The 14,514-nt window shown below is 28.8% G+C and overlaps 1 protein-coding gene across 1 annotated transcript in view; it reads right to left on the bottom strand.

Annotated features, from left to right (window-relative positions):
- Window positions 1–3,939, bottom strand: part of LOC108557554 — a gene marked incomplete at both ends in the record, with an annotated part of 30,670 nt that extends 26,731 nt beyond the window's left edge. Inside the window, one exon of the mRNA XM_017914114.1 lies at window positions 3,516–3,939. Within this exon, the coding sequence (XP_017769603.1) occupies window positions 3,516–3,939 (424 nt within the window). The remainder of the gene's footprint in view (window positions 1–3,515) is intronic.
- Window positions 3,940–14,514: the final 10,575 nt, after the last annotated feature.

Here is a 14,514-nt window from a genome sequence, read left to right as displayed (position 1 = left end):
GGATAGTCCGCACGGCGAGAAAGTTCAAGCTATTGAGATGATTCATCAATGCTAGAAGTAGAAATAAATTAAGCATATTTATTTTTAGTGCGCATTCCCAAGTCACGAATAGTTTCAATTTTGCAATCCTTGCAATCATTTATTTTATAAATAACCAAAATTCCAAAACAAAAGTATTTCTCAACATACTCAGTATTTTAATTTTAAATGACGATTCCGAAGATAGATGTAACAAAATTATAACAGAGTGTTAAATTTCATCATTCTATTTGTGTATTGAGTGAACTGTCAGATAGTATTCATTCTTCAGAAGTTTTGGTACCATCAATCAGCCTTATAAATTGTGAGTGTTTTGTTTTAGAATTTATTTTCTTGTTTTTTACTAGTAGTAAATTAATTGGTTACAAGGTTTTCTTTTTAATGGTCGATTGAGTATGAATAAGTGCGGTGACAACTATTATTAGTCTAACAAATCGTTTCAATTCTATTACAATATTATACAATTTTTCTAAAGTTGGCAAACGCTACCCACCCAAATAAAATGCATATCAACCGTTGCTTAACTTTCGATACATTACGTTGTTTTGTTGACTATCTTCACTATACTTTATATAATCTAATTAATTAATTGACATATAAGTTTTTTTTTGATAGTCATATTATCAAACGAAAACTGGCATACACTGACTCAACAAAATGGTGTAAAACAAAATGGTAACGCTTCTTTTATGACAAGGAATTAATTGTAAGAATAATTATATAATAGAATTGTAATCTGGACAATTGAAAGAAATACTTGGTATATCCCGATAAAATTACACATTTCAATGTCACATTACTTTAATTTGTTGAGTATATTCGTAATATACTTTACATAATCCAATTTATATAAAATCTAACAAGTTTTGACAACTGTTTTTGGTTAGATACATTGACATATAAGTGAAGTTTTTTTGACAGTCATATTGTCGAATGAAAACTGCCATAACCTCAACAACATGGTGTAAAACGAAATGGTATCACTTCTTTTATGACAAGGAATTAATTGTAATAATAATTATATAATAGAATTGTAATCTGGACAATTGAAAGAAATACTTGTGATATCCTGATAAAATTACGGGTCGGATTAAAACGACGATAAATTTGCTTAAATCCTTTAACGGTAACAACACGTGATTAAGCTGCACAACACATTAACACTGGTTACCACGAATGGTGGATACAAAAGGGTATATTTATCACTCTTAAAGAGATAAAGCTGCGAGCCCATTCATAACTACGACCCACGATTTATTATCATTCTTGCGTGACGATGGTGTATTTATATTTCGTTTTGTGCATATTTTCATGACTAGCATTCACCGAAGATTTATCAAAGTAATCGTGCATCGTTTAGCTTTCAACGTTTGCGCAAATTATATGAAGACGCATGCATATCTCGTGCGTGAGATACAAGACAACTGACAACGTTACATTGTTTTGTTATATACTATAATACCATTCGAACTAATTGATTGTGGACCAGTGAACTAGTTCGAATTGTACATTAATTATGAATGGTAATGGTGCTGCCATCATTCAATGGTGTATTTGAAGCAACGCTTTGAGGTGTATATTAATACTTTGTATGAATACAATGGGAACGTTTTAATCATGATATTAACTACTCAATAGATAACGTATTCTGGAGAATTTCTATTCAATTATATGTATCTTATTTATAGAATGTAAAGACCTTTCAAGAGTATATATTTACACAAAGCATTGTGTTCAGCTTTACCACAGAAAATAATTGAAAATTAATTGAATTGATTATATTTGTACAATTCTTAAGAATACATAGTAATATTTATTTTCGTACTTGAAAAAAAAAAGTTGAATTTATTTTCTTGATATTTAGAATATTTATGTTTGGGAACCGAGGGTTTAAAAAAAGAATAAAGTAAAATAGTCAGTGCCTTAAATTAATACAAATAAACTTTCATTCTCGTAATAATCCATTTTTTTATAGTACTTTATTAATATATATTATCTCTCAAGCACCGGATAATAACAATAAATATTAAAGATAATTTCGCTAAATATATCAAATTCTATTTTTTTTATAGTTACTAGAAGCGTTGAACATTTATTTAAATTTATCTGTATGAACGTTTTATCTATTGAACTATACCAAATTTATAGTAAATTTTTCTTTAAAAAAATGTAGATATTTCTTTATAGTCTATTTCGTAAGTTTAAAAAAAAAGTTAAATTTATACTCAATTTCTAAAATCTGAATCGATACTTTAGTTGATTGATGTTATATTTTTAAACCTAATACGAGTTACTTTGTTTAGCTTTTGTAAACTCTCAAATATTATTTGTTTAATGTAATGTATTTGATGAGAGTTGTTAAAATACGTATAGTTTGAAAAGTTTCTAGGATGAATCAAAAAAAGTACATTTTTGAACTAAAATTCTATTCATATTCACGGAGATTTCTTTTAAACTATCCTAGAAAACATAGGAAATTTACCCATAATATCATTGGTTTATAGAAGCAGTCGGGGAACCGGGGTAAATTACCCAAAATGGGGTAAAAATGAAATTTTTATAATTTCATCTTACCAAACTCAGAGAGCGGTTCTCTGACTACTTTCCAGATCTTGATATACAAACAAAATTGGGTTGTAGATCCTTTTAAATGTGAAATTACTAACGTACCAGAAGAACCTCCAGGTTTGGCAGAGGCAATTCTTGAACTTCGATCCAGTACTGAAGCACGTATTCAATTTGAGACCAAAGCAAATCTGTCGTCTTTTTGGTAAAAAAATTGCTGCCATTTGTCTATTACTATTTGTTACTATTTTCATGTATTTTTTTTATAAATATGTAAATGTAAGTTAATTCAATAATAATATTTATTTAAAATTTACATTGATTGTTTTCTTTTCATAATGGGGGGGGTAATATCGACTTACGCAATAATATTTTGGGGTTATGGTTAAAAAAGTTCCCCGACCGCTGGTTGGGCAAATGCGGTTCCACATTGAGTCAAGTGCGACTACCATCACAATTTTAGTTTCATATTTTCCTAATTTTACGAAAAATTTAAAAAAAATTACCAAAGATTGTCGTTTTTATAAAATTTCAAATATCAAGTAAATCATGTATTTGATGAGAGTTATTCAAATACAAAAGGTTCAGAAACACAGAAACTACATTTTGACGAAAATTATATTCATTTCTAAAGAAGAATTTAAGTAGGATTTAAACTATAACAAGTTTTGTCTCAACTTTAAAAATATACACATATAAAATCAATACTTACTTAATATTAATTTTACTCATAAATTGTATCATTTGCTGACAGGTAAAATTATGATACAAAATAATTTATAGCGTATAATTTTTGTTAATAAATTATGAAAGCAATTTATTTGAATGTTTAATAAGTAATTAGTTTGTGCATTTTGACATTTGACATATTTTGGTAATAATTAATAGTGGATGATCGTGGCGCCACCTACCTTTCTATCCTCGCACTTATTGTCTGCATCATCTGTCTGCAGGGCGCGCGTGACGGTGACGCGGACGACGCGGGGCGTCGCGGGCGGCGTCGGAGGCGTTTCCGTCGGAGTGGTGGCTGCGGTGTCGCCTTCTGGGGGCGGCTTTATGAACTCGATGCGGCCACCCTCGACGCAAATGTTGGGCGTTAGAGGGTACGTCGGACTGGGGTTCGACTCCAAGCTGGCGCGTTTAGGGTACGGAGGAGGGCTTCCATTCACCTCTCCCAAACTGGATCTCTTCCCTCCACCGCCTCCGACTCCTCCGTCGCACTTGTCGTAGGCCAGGAGCTGAGCCTTCTCATCGCAGACGGGGTGCACCTGTCGGACGGACGGCGCGACCAGTCGGGTTTCCCCCAGGGGGCTGTTTCCATCGACATTGGAAGATCTGGAAACAAGAAATGAACATTAGTATTACATAAATGTGAATTCAACCAATCAATTTGATAAGAAGTTAACATCATCTATTTAACTATATGTAAAAGCAGAACTTAATCGGACAGGAAATCCTCGCACTAATGACCCAAATAATTCCTGAAACTAGGTCTAACTCGAACCTTTGTAATCCAATTACGGAGAGTAGACTAGAGCACTGTGCAAACGTTTTGCAAACTATGATCTTATTTTACTTCCATTCTTATATAAACCCACTTAAATTCAATAATAGATATATTCAGTTTACGACACCCGATTCAGTCGGGATTTCGTTGTCGGGAATTTGATTGTCGGGATTTCGATATAGACCCGATAGAAATATATTTTATAATATTTTTTTTAATGAAAAGTATGACTGGTCGTATGTCGAAAAATGTATCTATATTAACTGTGTTACGATAACCTTCGAGAACAACATTTTTTCAAAATGCGACGAATACAAAATTTTACTTGTACCAAAATCGTCGAGTATCGAGGTTTCTATGTAATTCGTAGTAAAATTTTGTCTCATAAATGTGTTTGTTTTGATAATTGTAAACTCATGCAAACATATTATAAGAAAACACTTTACCTCAATAAAGACATATTAAGATAAGATTGTATTTCAATAAATCAACATTAGAAATGTGTTCACATAATATGATTTATTTAATTCGATATGTACGAGCACATTTCTAATGTATCATGATAGCAGATCGTTTAATCATTTTAATAGATGTAAAAGAAACCAGAGTTGTTTTCTCCATCTCTCATTACAACTACAACTCGATATGTCAATTTGTTGCATTTAAACGATATGAAAATCGATATGTATGCAATTTACAATGTATGTAAAATGTTATAAAAAAATCTAAGCCTAGACATTTTGAATATCCTCATCATTATCAAATATCTCATACTTCAAATCTGATTTTGGATTTGGAAAGAAGTAGAAATTATTAAAAATAATATTTTGTCCAATGTTAAAAAATATTTTGTGAGAATAAATTGGTATCGGGACATTATGTCCCAACAGATATTGTTTCTAGGATCTATTCTCCCAATAGACATTGTAATTGGGACATGTTGTCCCTATAGGTTCAAAAAGGTTAATGCAGCAAAACCTCGCATAGTGCGGCTATTATCTTTCCGGATTCGGAATAGTCAGCTTTGAAAATTTCAAAACATACCCGCACTATGTGATTTCCATTTGTAATATTTTACAATTTACGTGATTCATATTTTAAAAGAAATAATTTGATTATAGTAAAAGTACATAATTTGATATTCATTTTATATTTTTTTTTTATATAAAACATGATAGTTAATTATCTTAATGAATAAAACAGAACTGAGACTAGATGTAAATAAGGTTACGTGTTTTTTTTTAACTAAGGTAATATTTTATAAGAATTACAATCATCATGTGTGAAATATGTGCACTACTTTAGATTTTTATATTGTATTCGTATGCATGTTAGGAAACCATTAAGCATGCACTTAATAATCCAACTATAAGGTCCACGCTTTAAAATAGACCTAGCGTGACATGTCGCCTAGTAATAACAGCCTATATTTAGTGCGCTCGTAAAAAAATGCAGGTTTACAGAATGCAATAAAATGAGAAAGAAAAAGGGGGAATCAATGGTACAATTCCTGCACACTCATCAGCATTTTCAAATTAGTAGCGTTTTGCTACTGTTACACACTTCAAGTTCTAATAAATAAAACAACTGAAGGCCATCATTTAAAATTTACCTAACGGTTAAAAGTTCACATTGGTATAAATAATTTGTTACACACTTTCTTCCTAGAAAAATTAAATTTAAAAATATATAAAAGTTTATAATTGAATAATTCAAATATATACTAAAAAAAACTATATATTATTATTGTTCTTCATTAAAATTGTTATAAATAATACGAGAAATAATTTATAATTTACATTTACCAAACAAAGCATTAAATGAAATTCTAAAAATAAAATTGTATATTTTTAAAATAGAACATAGATTTGATTAATAACATAGTTATTTTAAAAATAGAAAAAAATCTATCACATAGAACTATTTTTAAATTTGTAACAATTAGGCCAAGTTCAGGAAAACTGATCTGCAACAAAGTTGAACGGAGATCTGAAGGAATCTATATAAGAAACGCTATGTCATATATCATTCACGTACTGCGGCGGATTTATAGTCGCACCTGCCGTAAAATAAATTACGAAAAGTAATCATTAATACGTGGATTTTTTTATATATCTTCCTTGTCGTTGATGCAAGTGCAGCATAGAAACCTGACCAACGTCTCAATGTGCAAGAGAGGAGGAATTTCTTAGGGAGAGACGACGGCACAAAGGCAATTTTATTATATGAACATTTTATATATATATATATATCGGATGAGATTTATGTTCTGGACATTAACTGAATCCCCAACGTGCGACGGTCGGATTGTTGCGTTGCGTGCAAGACGCACGTTCTTTCGTACGCACACCGTGCACATAAATTATTATTGTGCATAAGGAAATTATCCTACATAAATCAATTCGTACCTGGAAAGAAACAGATTTTAAAAAGAAGGAGCGCATGTAGAAAAAAAATATATGTACACACGGCGTACGCACGAGAGCAGATAGAAAATTTACCAAGAAAACAAAAGAGTAAAGAGGACTCGTGTGAAAATCATTTCGGAGAAAAAGAAATCGTATTTTCCATGGAAACGAGCTTTTGTCTGTAGTCTATTATGCCACGTCCATAATACGCGTGTAACGGCAGTAACTTAATATATTGACATTAATTTATGTTAAGTTGGTACGAATGACTATGTAATATACAATAATAACTGTCAGTTTAGTTTAATGTTCATTGGACTGTTGTTAACAAGTATTTTGTTAATTAATTATATGTTGTAAAATCTGCATTATGAGGTTATTTAACACTTTGCGGGCGATCGGCGTATATATCCGCCCGATTTTGCCTGTAAAATCTTTGGCGTTAGTTCTGTAGAGGGCCACTTGTGTGAAAATACTTCACAACATAATACACAAAATACATTTAAGTTGGTATAAATGTGTACAATTCCAACTGTCAATTAAGTACAATAACATCAACATCCATGACAGCTAAAAACAATTAATAACTAACAACTGCCCATTAAAATAAAGACTGTTCGGAAACTGATTTTATTCGAAAACCACTATTCTCACGTATTTCATTTGCCAGTTTACATGCTGTGAAGCCAACATTTTGTTCGGGAAACGATGTATTTTAGTTTTATGTTTGGGAATCAATTGTTCGAAAACCGAGGCGTTTCGCAGAGGTTCCACAGTATTTATATTTGTTGCGTTATCTCATAGTAAATTAAAATTACATAATAGTTAACATCATTAACATCGAATTCCATGGCAACTAACGACAGTCTATAAACAACTGTCAGTAACTGACATACACAGTTGGTAGGAATGACAATATAGTATACAATTCCAGTTTCAATGTGATCGGTCTCCGTGACAACTAAAAACAACTGAACTGCTCTTTCAGTTCGGAAACTGATTTTATTCGAAAACCGATATCACTATGCTCCCCGTACAAAAATTGTTTGTTTTTTTATTGACAAATATTATAAAATTAATTATAAAAAACAATTATTTTTTTATATTAAATATATAATATATTATTATAGTACATCTGCTATACTAAAGTAAATGTAACGGTAATGATGCATTGGTCGTTAAAACCAATGCATACAAACTAATATGTTACATATTGTATTACATAGTTATTATTAAATTACATATTGTTAAAGCAGTGAACATTAATTACCCCTCTAGTTATAATTACCCAGTTCAGGTAATTACAAAAACTGATAGATATGTCTTGTGTTCGAACTACAATTTTCTCGAGCAATAAATCATGGCTGTAGCAATTAACAACTTGTGAAGGAATATAGTTTGATTGAGAAACAGGCGCCTGACTTTCTTCCTTCCTTCTTTCTAGAATCTAGATCGTCTCTGGTGGATCGTTGTGTTCTGATGATGGAAGAAGATGCAGGTGCGTTATGTTGTCGGAGTGGTTTTGAGGGCCCGAGGACATCTGCGAGCGCCGAAGTGCAGCAGGAAGACATTAAAAGGCGGGCACCCGCAGGCCGAACAGACAACTCTTTTTTTTTAATTTTATTTTTCCAGTTTCTGAAGTCATCTCTCCGTCATCATCCTTCGAGCTATACGACCTCATCTAAGGGTGATTCCCCAACAAAAGGTGAACAACTTCGCAGAATAAATACAGTGTGGAAAACGAAAAAAACAAGTGTCATTTATAACATCAATGTAATGTACAAAATAGTTCGTTTTTAAGAGAAATAACCTCAGACAATAACAAATTACATATGTATTAGCTGTAAACATGCTAATCACATGCTAATATCATCAAACATATGCAATAATTGTTATTATTATTTTATTTCTATTGTATTTTAAAATTTTCTACAAGGTTATATCATGTACACTATAGATATTATATAGATATTAATATATACTCTAATTCAATTTGTAAACTGATTAAATTCGAAAACTAAAATCAAAATTTCATTATATACGATTGGTTTTTCGAAAACCAATGGTCTTTTATATACAGTATTCGAATTGTTCACATGGTTTCAGAAAAGTATAATTAATATACTAATAGTAATTTTTAATATTACAGATTCTTCATAGAAATAAAATATTATTCAACAAACCATAGAAAAAAAAAACAAAAAAATTACAATTTATTCACACGCAAAATTTATAATTGTTATTAATGTTTAGAAAAAGTACATAAATAAATTTAAATTTTGAAAGTTGTCTGAATAACTTAGCATTTTAATTCCTTTAAAGAATATATCACGACTCATCATCATCATTATCATTATAAACCAACTATAATTAAAAACGCAACAAACGAAATTGTAATTAAATTTCTACAAAGTATAAAAAAAACTGGTGAAATTAATTTGGTCATTGAATTAATTTATTATAAAAATACTTTCATACTGCGGTCAATAGCCCCTTGTAGAATATGTACAATAAATTATTATTGTTACCACTTTCATGTAAACAAATATTTTTTTAAATTTTATTGGTTTAAAATATACTAGATTTAAATTAATTCCATTTATTGATTCTTTTCTCACACTTCAATAATATATGATAATATCCTACATATTTACATAATAATAAAGAAAGTAATGGTATCAAATTTCATAAACTATATACATAATTTACACTGAAACTTGAAACGAATGTAAATAAGATTTTCATATTAAACAAAATTTACCATAAATGAAAAAAATGTGTAAATTTTAAAGTATGTTAGTAACGTGTAGTCATTAAGGCATACAAAGTATTTTGTATATAACATCTTATGAAAATTAGAAGTATCACCACAAGTATACCATCTGAAAATACCTTTATTCTTCCAATATTTCCATTTATTTGAATATTTAGTTAAAACACTGAAATATTTTGTATATTTGCTATCTTACAAATGGAAGAATTGAATAAAAACTCTTGTAATTACAATATTAAATCAGTATTGGTAAATTTTAATTCATTATGATTAAAAGATTTTTAAACAATCTTTTCATTTACAAAGATATGCGTTAGATAAAATCGATGCTTTTTCTTCTCACAAATCAGGAATGCGTTTAAATTCTTAAGAATTACTCAATTTATAAAAAATCGATGTTATTGTACAATAATAAAGTAAAAATTTCATGTATGTTTATTGGAATATCTTCGGGTAAAGGGCGGATATATTCGCCACTCATCCGAAAGTGCTTAAATGTCAATAAATTCTATAACAGCTCCATATTACAAATGACTTATTCGTATAATAACATAAATATTTATAGAAACAATTATCGAGTGGGAAGACAAAAAAAACAGTTGCAAATGTACAAGAATAATAGTTGAAATCAGCATAGACAACGCTGTTGCACATATCTAAATTGATTGTCTGGAATTGACTAAGCAGCGTAATATTATTACACGCTTTTCGTTTCGTAAATTACAGGTTCTCTCGTTTGCTCATCTCATCCAATCCTCACGTGAACGCAGCATCAAAGTATATTCTCTCTGTTGTGGGGAAAAAAAGGCCCTCGCGGACCTCGACCGAAGGGCACACCGGCATTGAATTATTGTTATTATTTGCGAACGTCCAGCAAAAGCGAGATGCAAATTGCCCACGCCGCGAAATTACGTTCGGATATTTCTGAATTTAATTGAACGTAACGGAGATATTGGAAAACAGCTTTGGGGCTCACGCAATTTACTTCTTCCTCTTCGGTACGTGCATTCACATAAAAAAAAACACAATTTCCAATTTAAAAATATGAATTACTCAATTTTTAATACAACTATTTCTAAAGTTCTGCACTTGACGTTTGAATTTTAATACAAGAATTGCAAAGCCATTACGAAATGTAATTGTGCTAAGAAATTAATATTTTTTTAAATTCTTAATATTAGAATTGGTGTACTGAAATAATGCACGTGCAGTCAACCATCAATTACCAATGATAAATGGGTTTCGTGAAAATTCGAATGCATGAATGCAAGTTTAATGAATATTCACAATTAGAAAGTATTCATAATATAATTGGCTTTCGATAATTTCCTAAGCGTATAATTTAATTAATAACCGATTACCAACCAAAACTAATAAAATACAAGAAGACTCGATTCTTTTATTTCTATAATTATTCAATTCACATTACATTTTTTTAACAATTTATCTCCCTTCACCAATCAATTATGTAATTAATACACGTTGTATGGTTATTACAATATTTTGTTTTTTTTTTTCTATTTTTTAAGTAATTCTGTTCTCATCAAGGAGAAATTATTCAATTATTATTTAATATTTGTTTGTGACTTTAATTCTGACAAAATCAACTATGAATAACGATATTAAATTACCATCGAATTGCTTTTTGCTTTTCATTTTCAAGAACATACAAAAAATAGAATCCAAATTACATCAAGAAGTTTTAGTTGATCAAAATACGTGTCAAAAAAATGATGAAATCTTCAGGAAAATTGAGATAATTTCAATAGTAATAAATCTTAATACCATAAACAATATAGATGTTAAAATAAAAGAAGTTTTTAATAATTCTTTCATATATTGGATGATTTTTGTAGTAAAATTTCCAATATTTTTTTGTTCTCTCAATGAAAATATATTATAACAATTTTCTTCTTCCAGATTGAAAATAAAACATAATAAATTTCATGATACAAACAAAATTAATATCCAAAGAGATATTAATATTATTATAAATTCTATTGTTCTCGTGAAAAAGAAAATGTTATAATTATAATGAAAATATGTAGTAAAATAAGTATTGAAAATAAAAAGTATTTGGAGCAAGGTTTTTAGCTAAATTTAAAATAGACTTTTTGTGACCAGTTTCACTTTCAATTATCTCCAACACATTCCTAATGTTATTGTTTGCTAAGTGGCTGCACTTTCTTGAAAGCACAGTTTCTAGCACAGATAAGAAAATACATTACATATGTTAGAGCAACAATTCTTGGTTTTAAACTTTTTTCTTCTTTTCAAAGATTTTATTGCTAAATCTAATGGATTTTCATTATATTATTTGACAATCTTATCATTAGAGACATTCATAAAACGTAAAATATTAAAATTTAGTTTATTATTATTTTCAAAAGTCAATAAATATTTATATCCTTTATATATAGAAATAATTGTCTAACCCTTAAAATCTAATGTCAAAAAAACTGTTTTGAATTAACTCGATTTAGATAAAATGTAATCAGTAATAATATAAAATTATAAGTTATATAAGTTAAATATCAAAAACCCGTATTATAATGAAATAACTGAGAATATTGACATTTTATATCGTTTGATAGATAAAATTTAAAGTTGAAAATATTTAAATAAAAGTACAATATATCATTGAAATTTCATCAAAAGTATTAAGTAATAATACTTAGCTTTATATATATTATAATTAAAATTATTGTAAAAGATTAGTTTAGCAAAAATAACGTAGACAATTATAAATAACATAGACAATTATTTTCTTTTACTAATTTTATTTCTTTAAATTATGATAAATCTATTTGATGTTCTTACAAGGAACTGTTTTTCTGGTACAAACGAACGCGCAAGATTATTAAGCAATTCAAATTGATTTACAGTTAAACGCGTGTAAGTAAATCATATATAATTTATTTAAACTCAAATTGCCCATAAGATAAAACCTGCCATTTACTTTTTTTTATAATATAAAATTTTAGTGGAATGAATCTGAAATTTTAGTGGAATGACCTGTAATCACATATGCTGATGACGGCTCGAAGAATCTTAAACAAGTTCATAATTTGATTTTAAAATATACTAATTAAGTATGATAATTAGTTGATTTTTATAAAATTATATTAATAAATAATTTTAATTCATGCAAATATAGAAGGTCAGACACATTACAAAAAAAATATAATAACAATTTCCTACTCATAAATACGTGTCTACATTTTTCTTAAAATAAAAATGTACTTGTCCCATCAATCACGTATTTACTTATGCAATGTGACAACTTGATTTTATAACATTAAATTATGTTCAAAATTAATTATAAATTCATTACATAAGTTTTAATTATTTAATGTTTTATATCGAGATTTGAAAAATAGGAAATTGTTTTCATTGACAAAAAAAAGATACAATAAAAATCAATCGATACAAAATAATTTTATCTATTTTTATTATAAGTTTGACCTTAAAACTATTTAATTAACCAATAGAACGGAGACAGTATTAGTTTAAAATATTGTCTCCATTCTAATAATTACATGAATAAAATATTATCCTCAAGCCACGTTGCTTAACTTTTACAACCTCTTCATCAATGTTTTAATGGGATTCATATAAAATATTGTCTCAGTTATAATAATTAGACCATTCAAATATTATGCTCAAGACACGTTGCTTAACTCTTATAACCTGTGAAGAATAATATCCCTTCGACAATGTTTAATAAAATATCCACTGTAATACACACAAAATATTGTCTCAGTTCTAATAATTAGACCATTCAAATACGATGATCCTCACGCCACGTTGCTTAACTTTTACAACTTGTGAAGAATAATATCAGTTTCGCAATGTTTAATAGAATAAAAAAATAATATATCATCTGAAATGCATACAAAATATTATCTCCTTTCTAATAATTAGACCATACAAATAATATCCTCAAGACACGTTGCTTAACTTTTACAACCTGCTAAGAATAATATCCCTACACCAATGTTTAATAGAATAAAAAAAAGTGTGCGAATATCCTGAGCAAATCCATTCAAAACAACAAACTTTTCCAAACCCCAACGTCTCCCCAATGCCATTAAATAAATGTTCCCAATTTATACTTTACGTGTCTAGGGAAATTGAGACGTATTTCCACCCGCCCTAATTCGACTTTTCCTGGACTTCTAACGTTAAACTTTCTTTAAAAGTATAAAGTCCTTCGCACATGAAAGTCCCACATACTTTTTTTTATTACAAAAATTTTCCTAAAAATGCAAATAAAAGTTATATGCACTCCATTTCCTCTTATAATCATTAAAAAAAAATGGTGATCAAATATTAATTTAATAATGCTACCACCTTTCTCATAATCTTTTATGATCAAAATAAGAGAAATTAAAACGAAATCTATGGGAAATAAAAAATAATTTTATAGTCGCATTTATGGTAATGAAATTTCAGTTGATAACATTTTTATGATTATCACGAAAAAAAAAAGAAATAAAACAACAAACAAAACGGAGAGATTTATTTTTTTATATACTGAATATGTAAATTGCTGCTCAAAGTGTAGTGAATAAAAGTGAATGCATTAGCATATTTTTATCGGGTAGTGATTTCGGGGCTTTTAAAATTTACAAATAAATAACCTTTAACGAATCGCCTTTTGAATTCCGAATATTGCATATTTAATTACAGATTTTAATTTTGTAAAATACCTTTTATAACATATTTCCATCACCTCTGTTATTATTTTGTTAATTATAATCGAAAAAAAGTAAAAAATTAATTTTATATAAATTTGAAGTTTCCTGTATAAAGGTTGGGGCGGATATATCCGCCGTTCACCCGTAAATTCCCATTAAAGATTACCTAAACGTGATTTGTCGTAAGACCTCGATTAATCCGGTTTCAAACAGTGCTGGATATTATCTGGAACCGTACTATATATATATAAATGAGAATAATGTACACGAATACAAGAATAAAAATAAATTCGTGCTTACATTCCTTGTGACATGCTTTAATGTAATATTGAGATTGCTGGAGTGATATCAATATATATTTTTTCGTGAGAAAGATACCGAGAAAGCATTGGGACATTAGCAAAACGAAAACCGATCTCCAAGAAAGGGAATCGAAAGATTATCTCAGGCGTATTCTGTGCCGCATGTAACGAATTAAATTGCGAAAATTCACATACATATCTATATATAAATATACACGAA

Source organism: Nicrophorus vespilloides, unplaced genomic scaffold (genome assembly GCF_001412225.1).
Source record: "Nicrophorus vespilloides isolate i.1.1-1 unplaced genomic scaffold, Nicve_v1.0, whole genome shotgun sequence".
Classification (NCBI taxonomy): domain Eukaryota; kingdom Metazoa; phylum Arthropoda; class Insecta; order Coleoptera; family Silphidae; genus Nicrophorus; species Nicrophorus vespilloides.
Note: the sequence above shows the minus strand (reverse complement) of the source record. Positions and strands in the feature narration are given on the sequence as shown.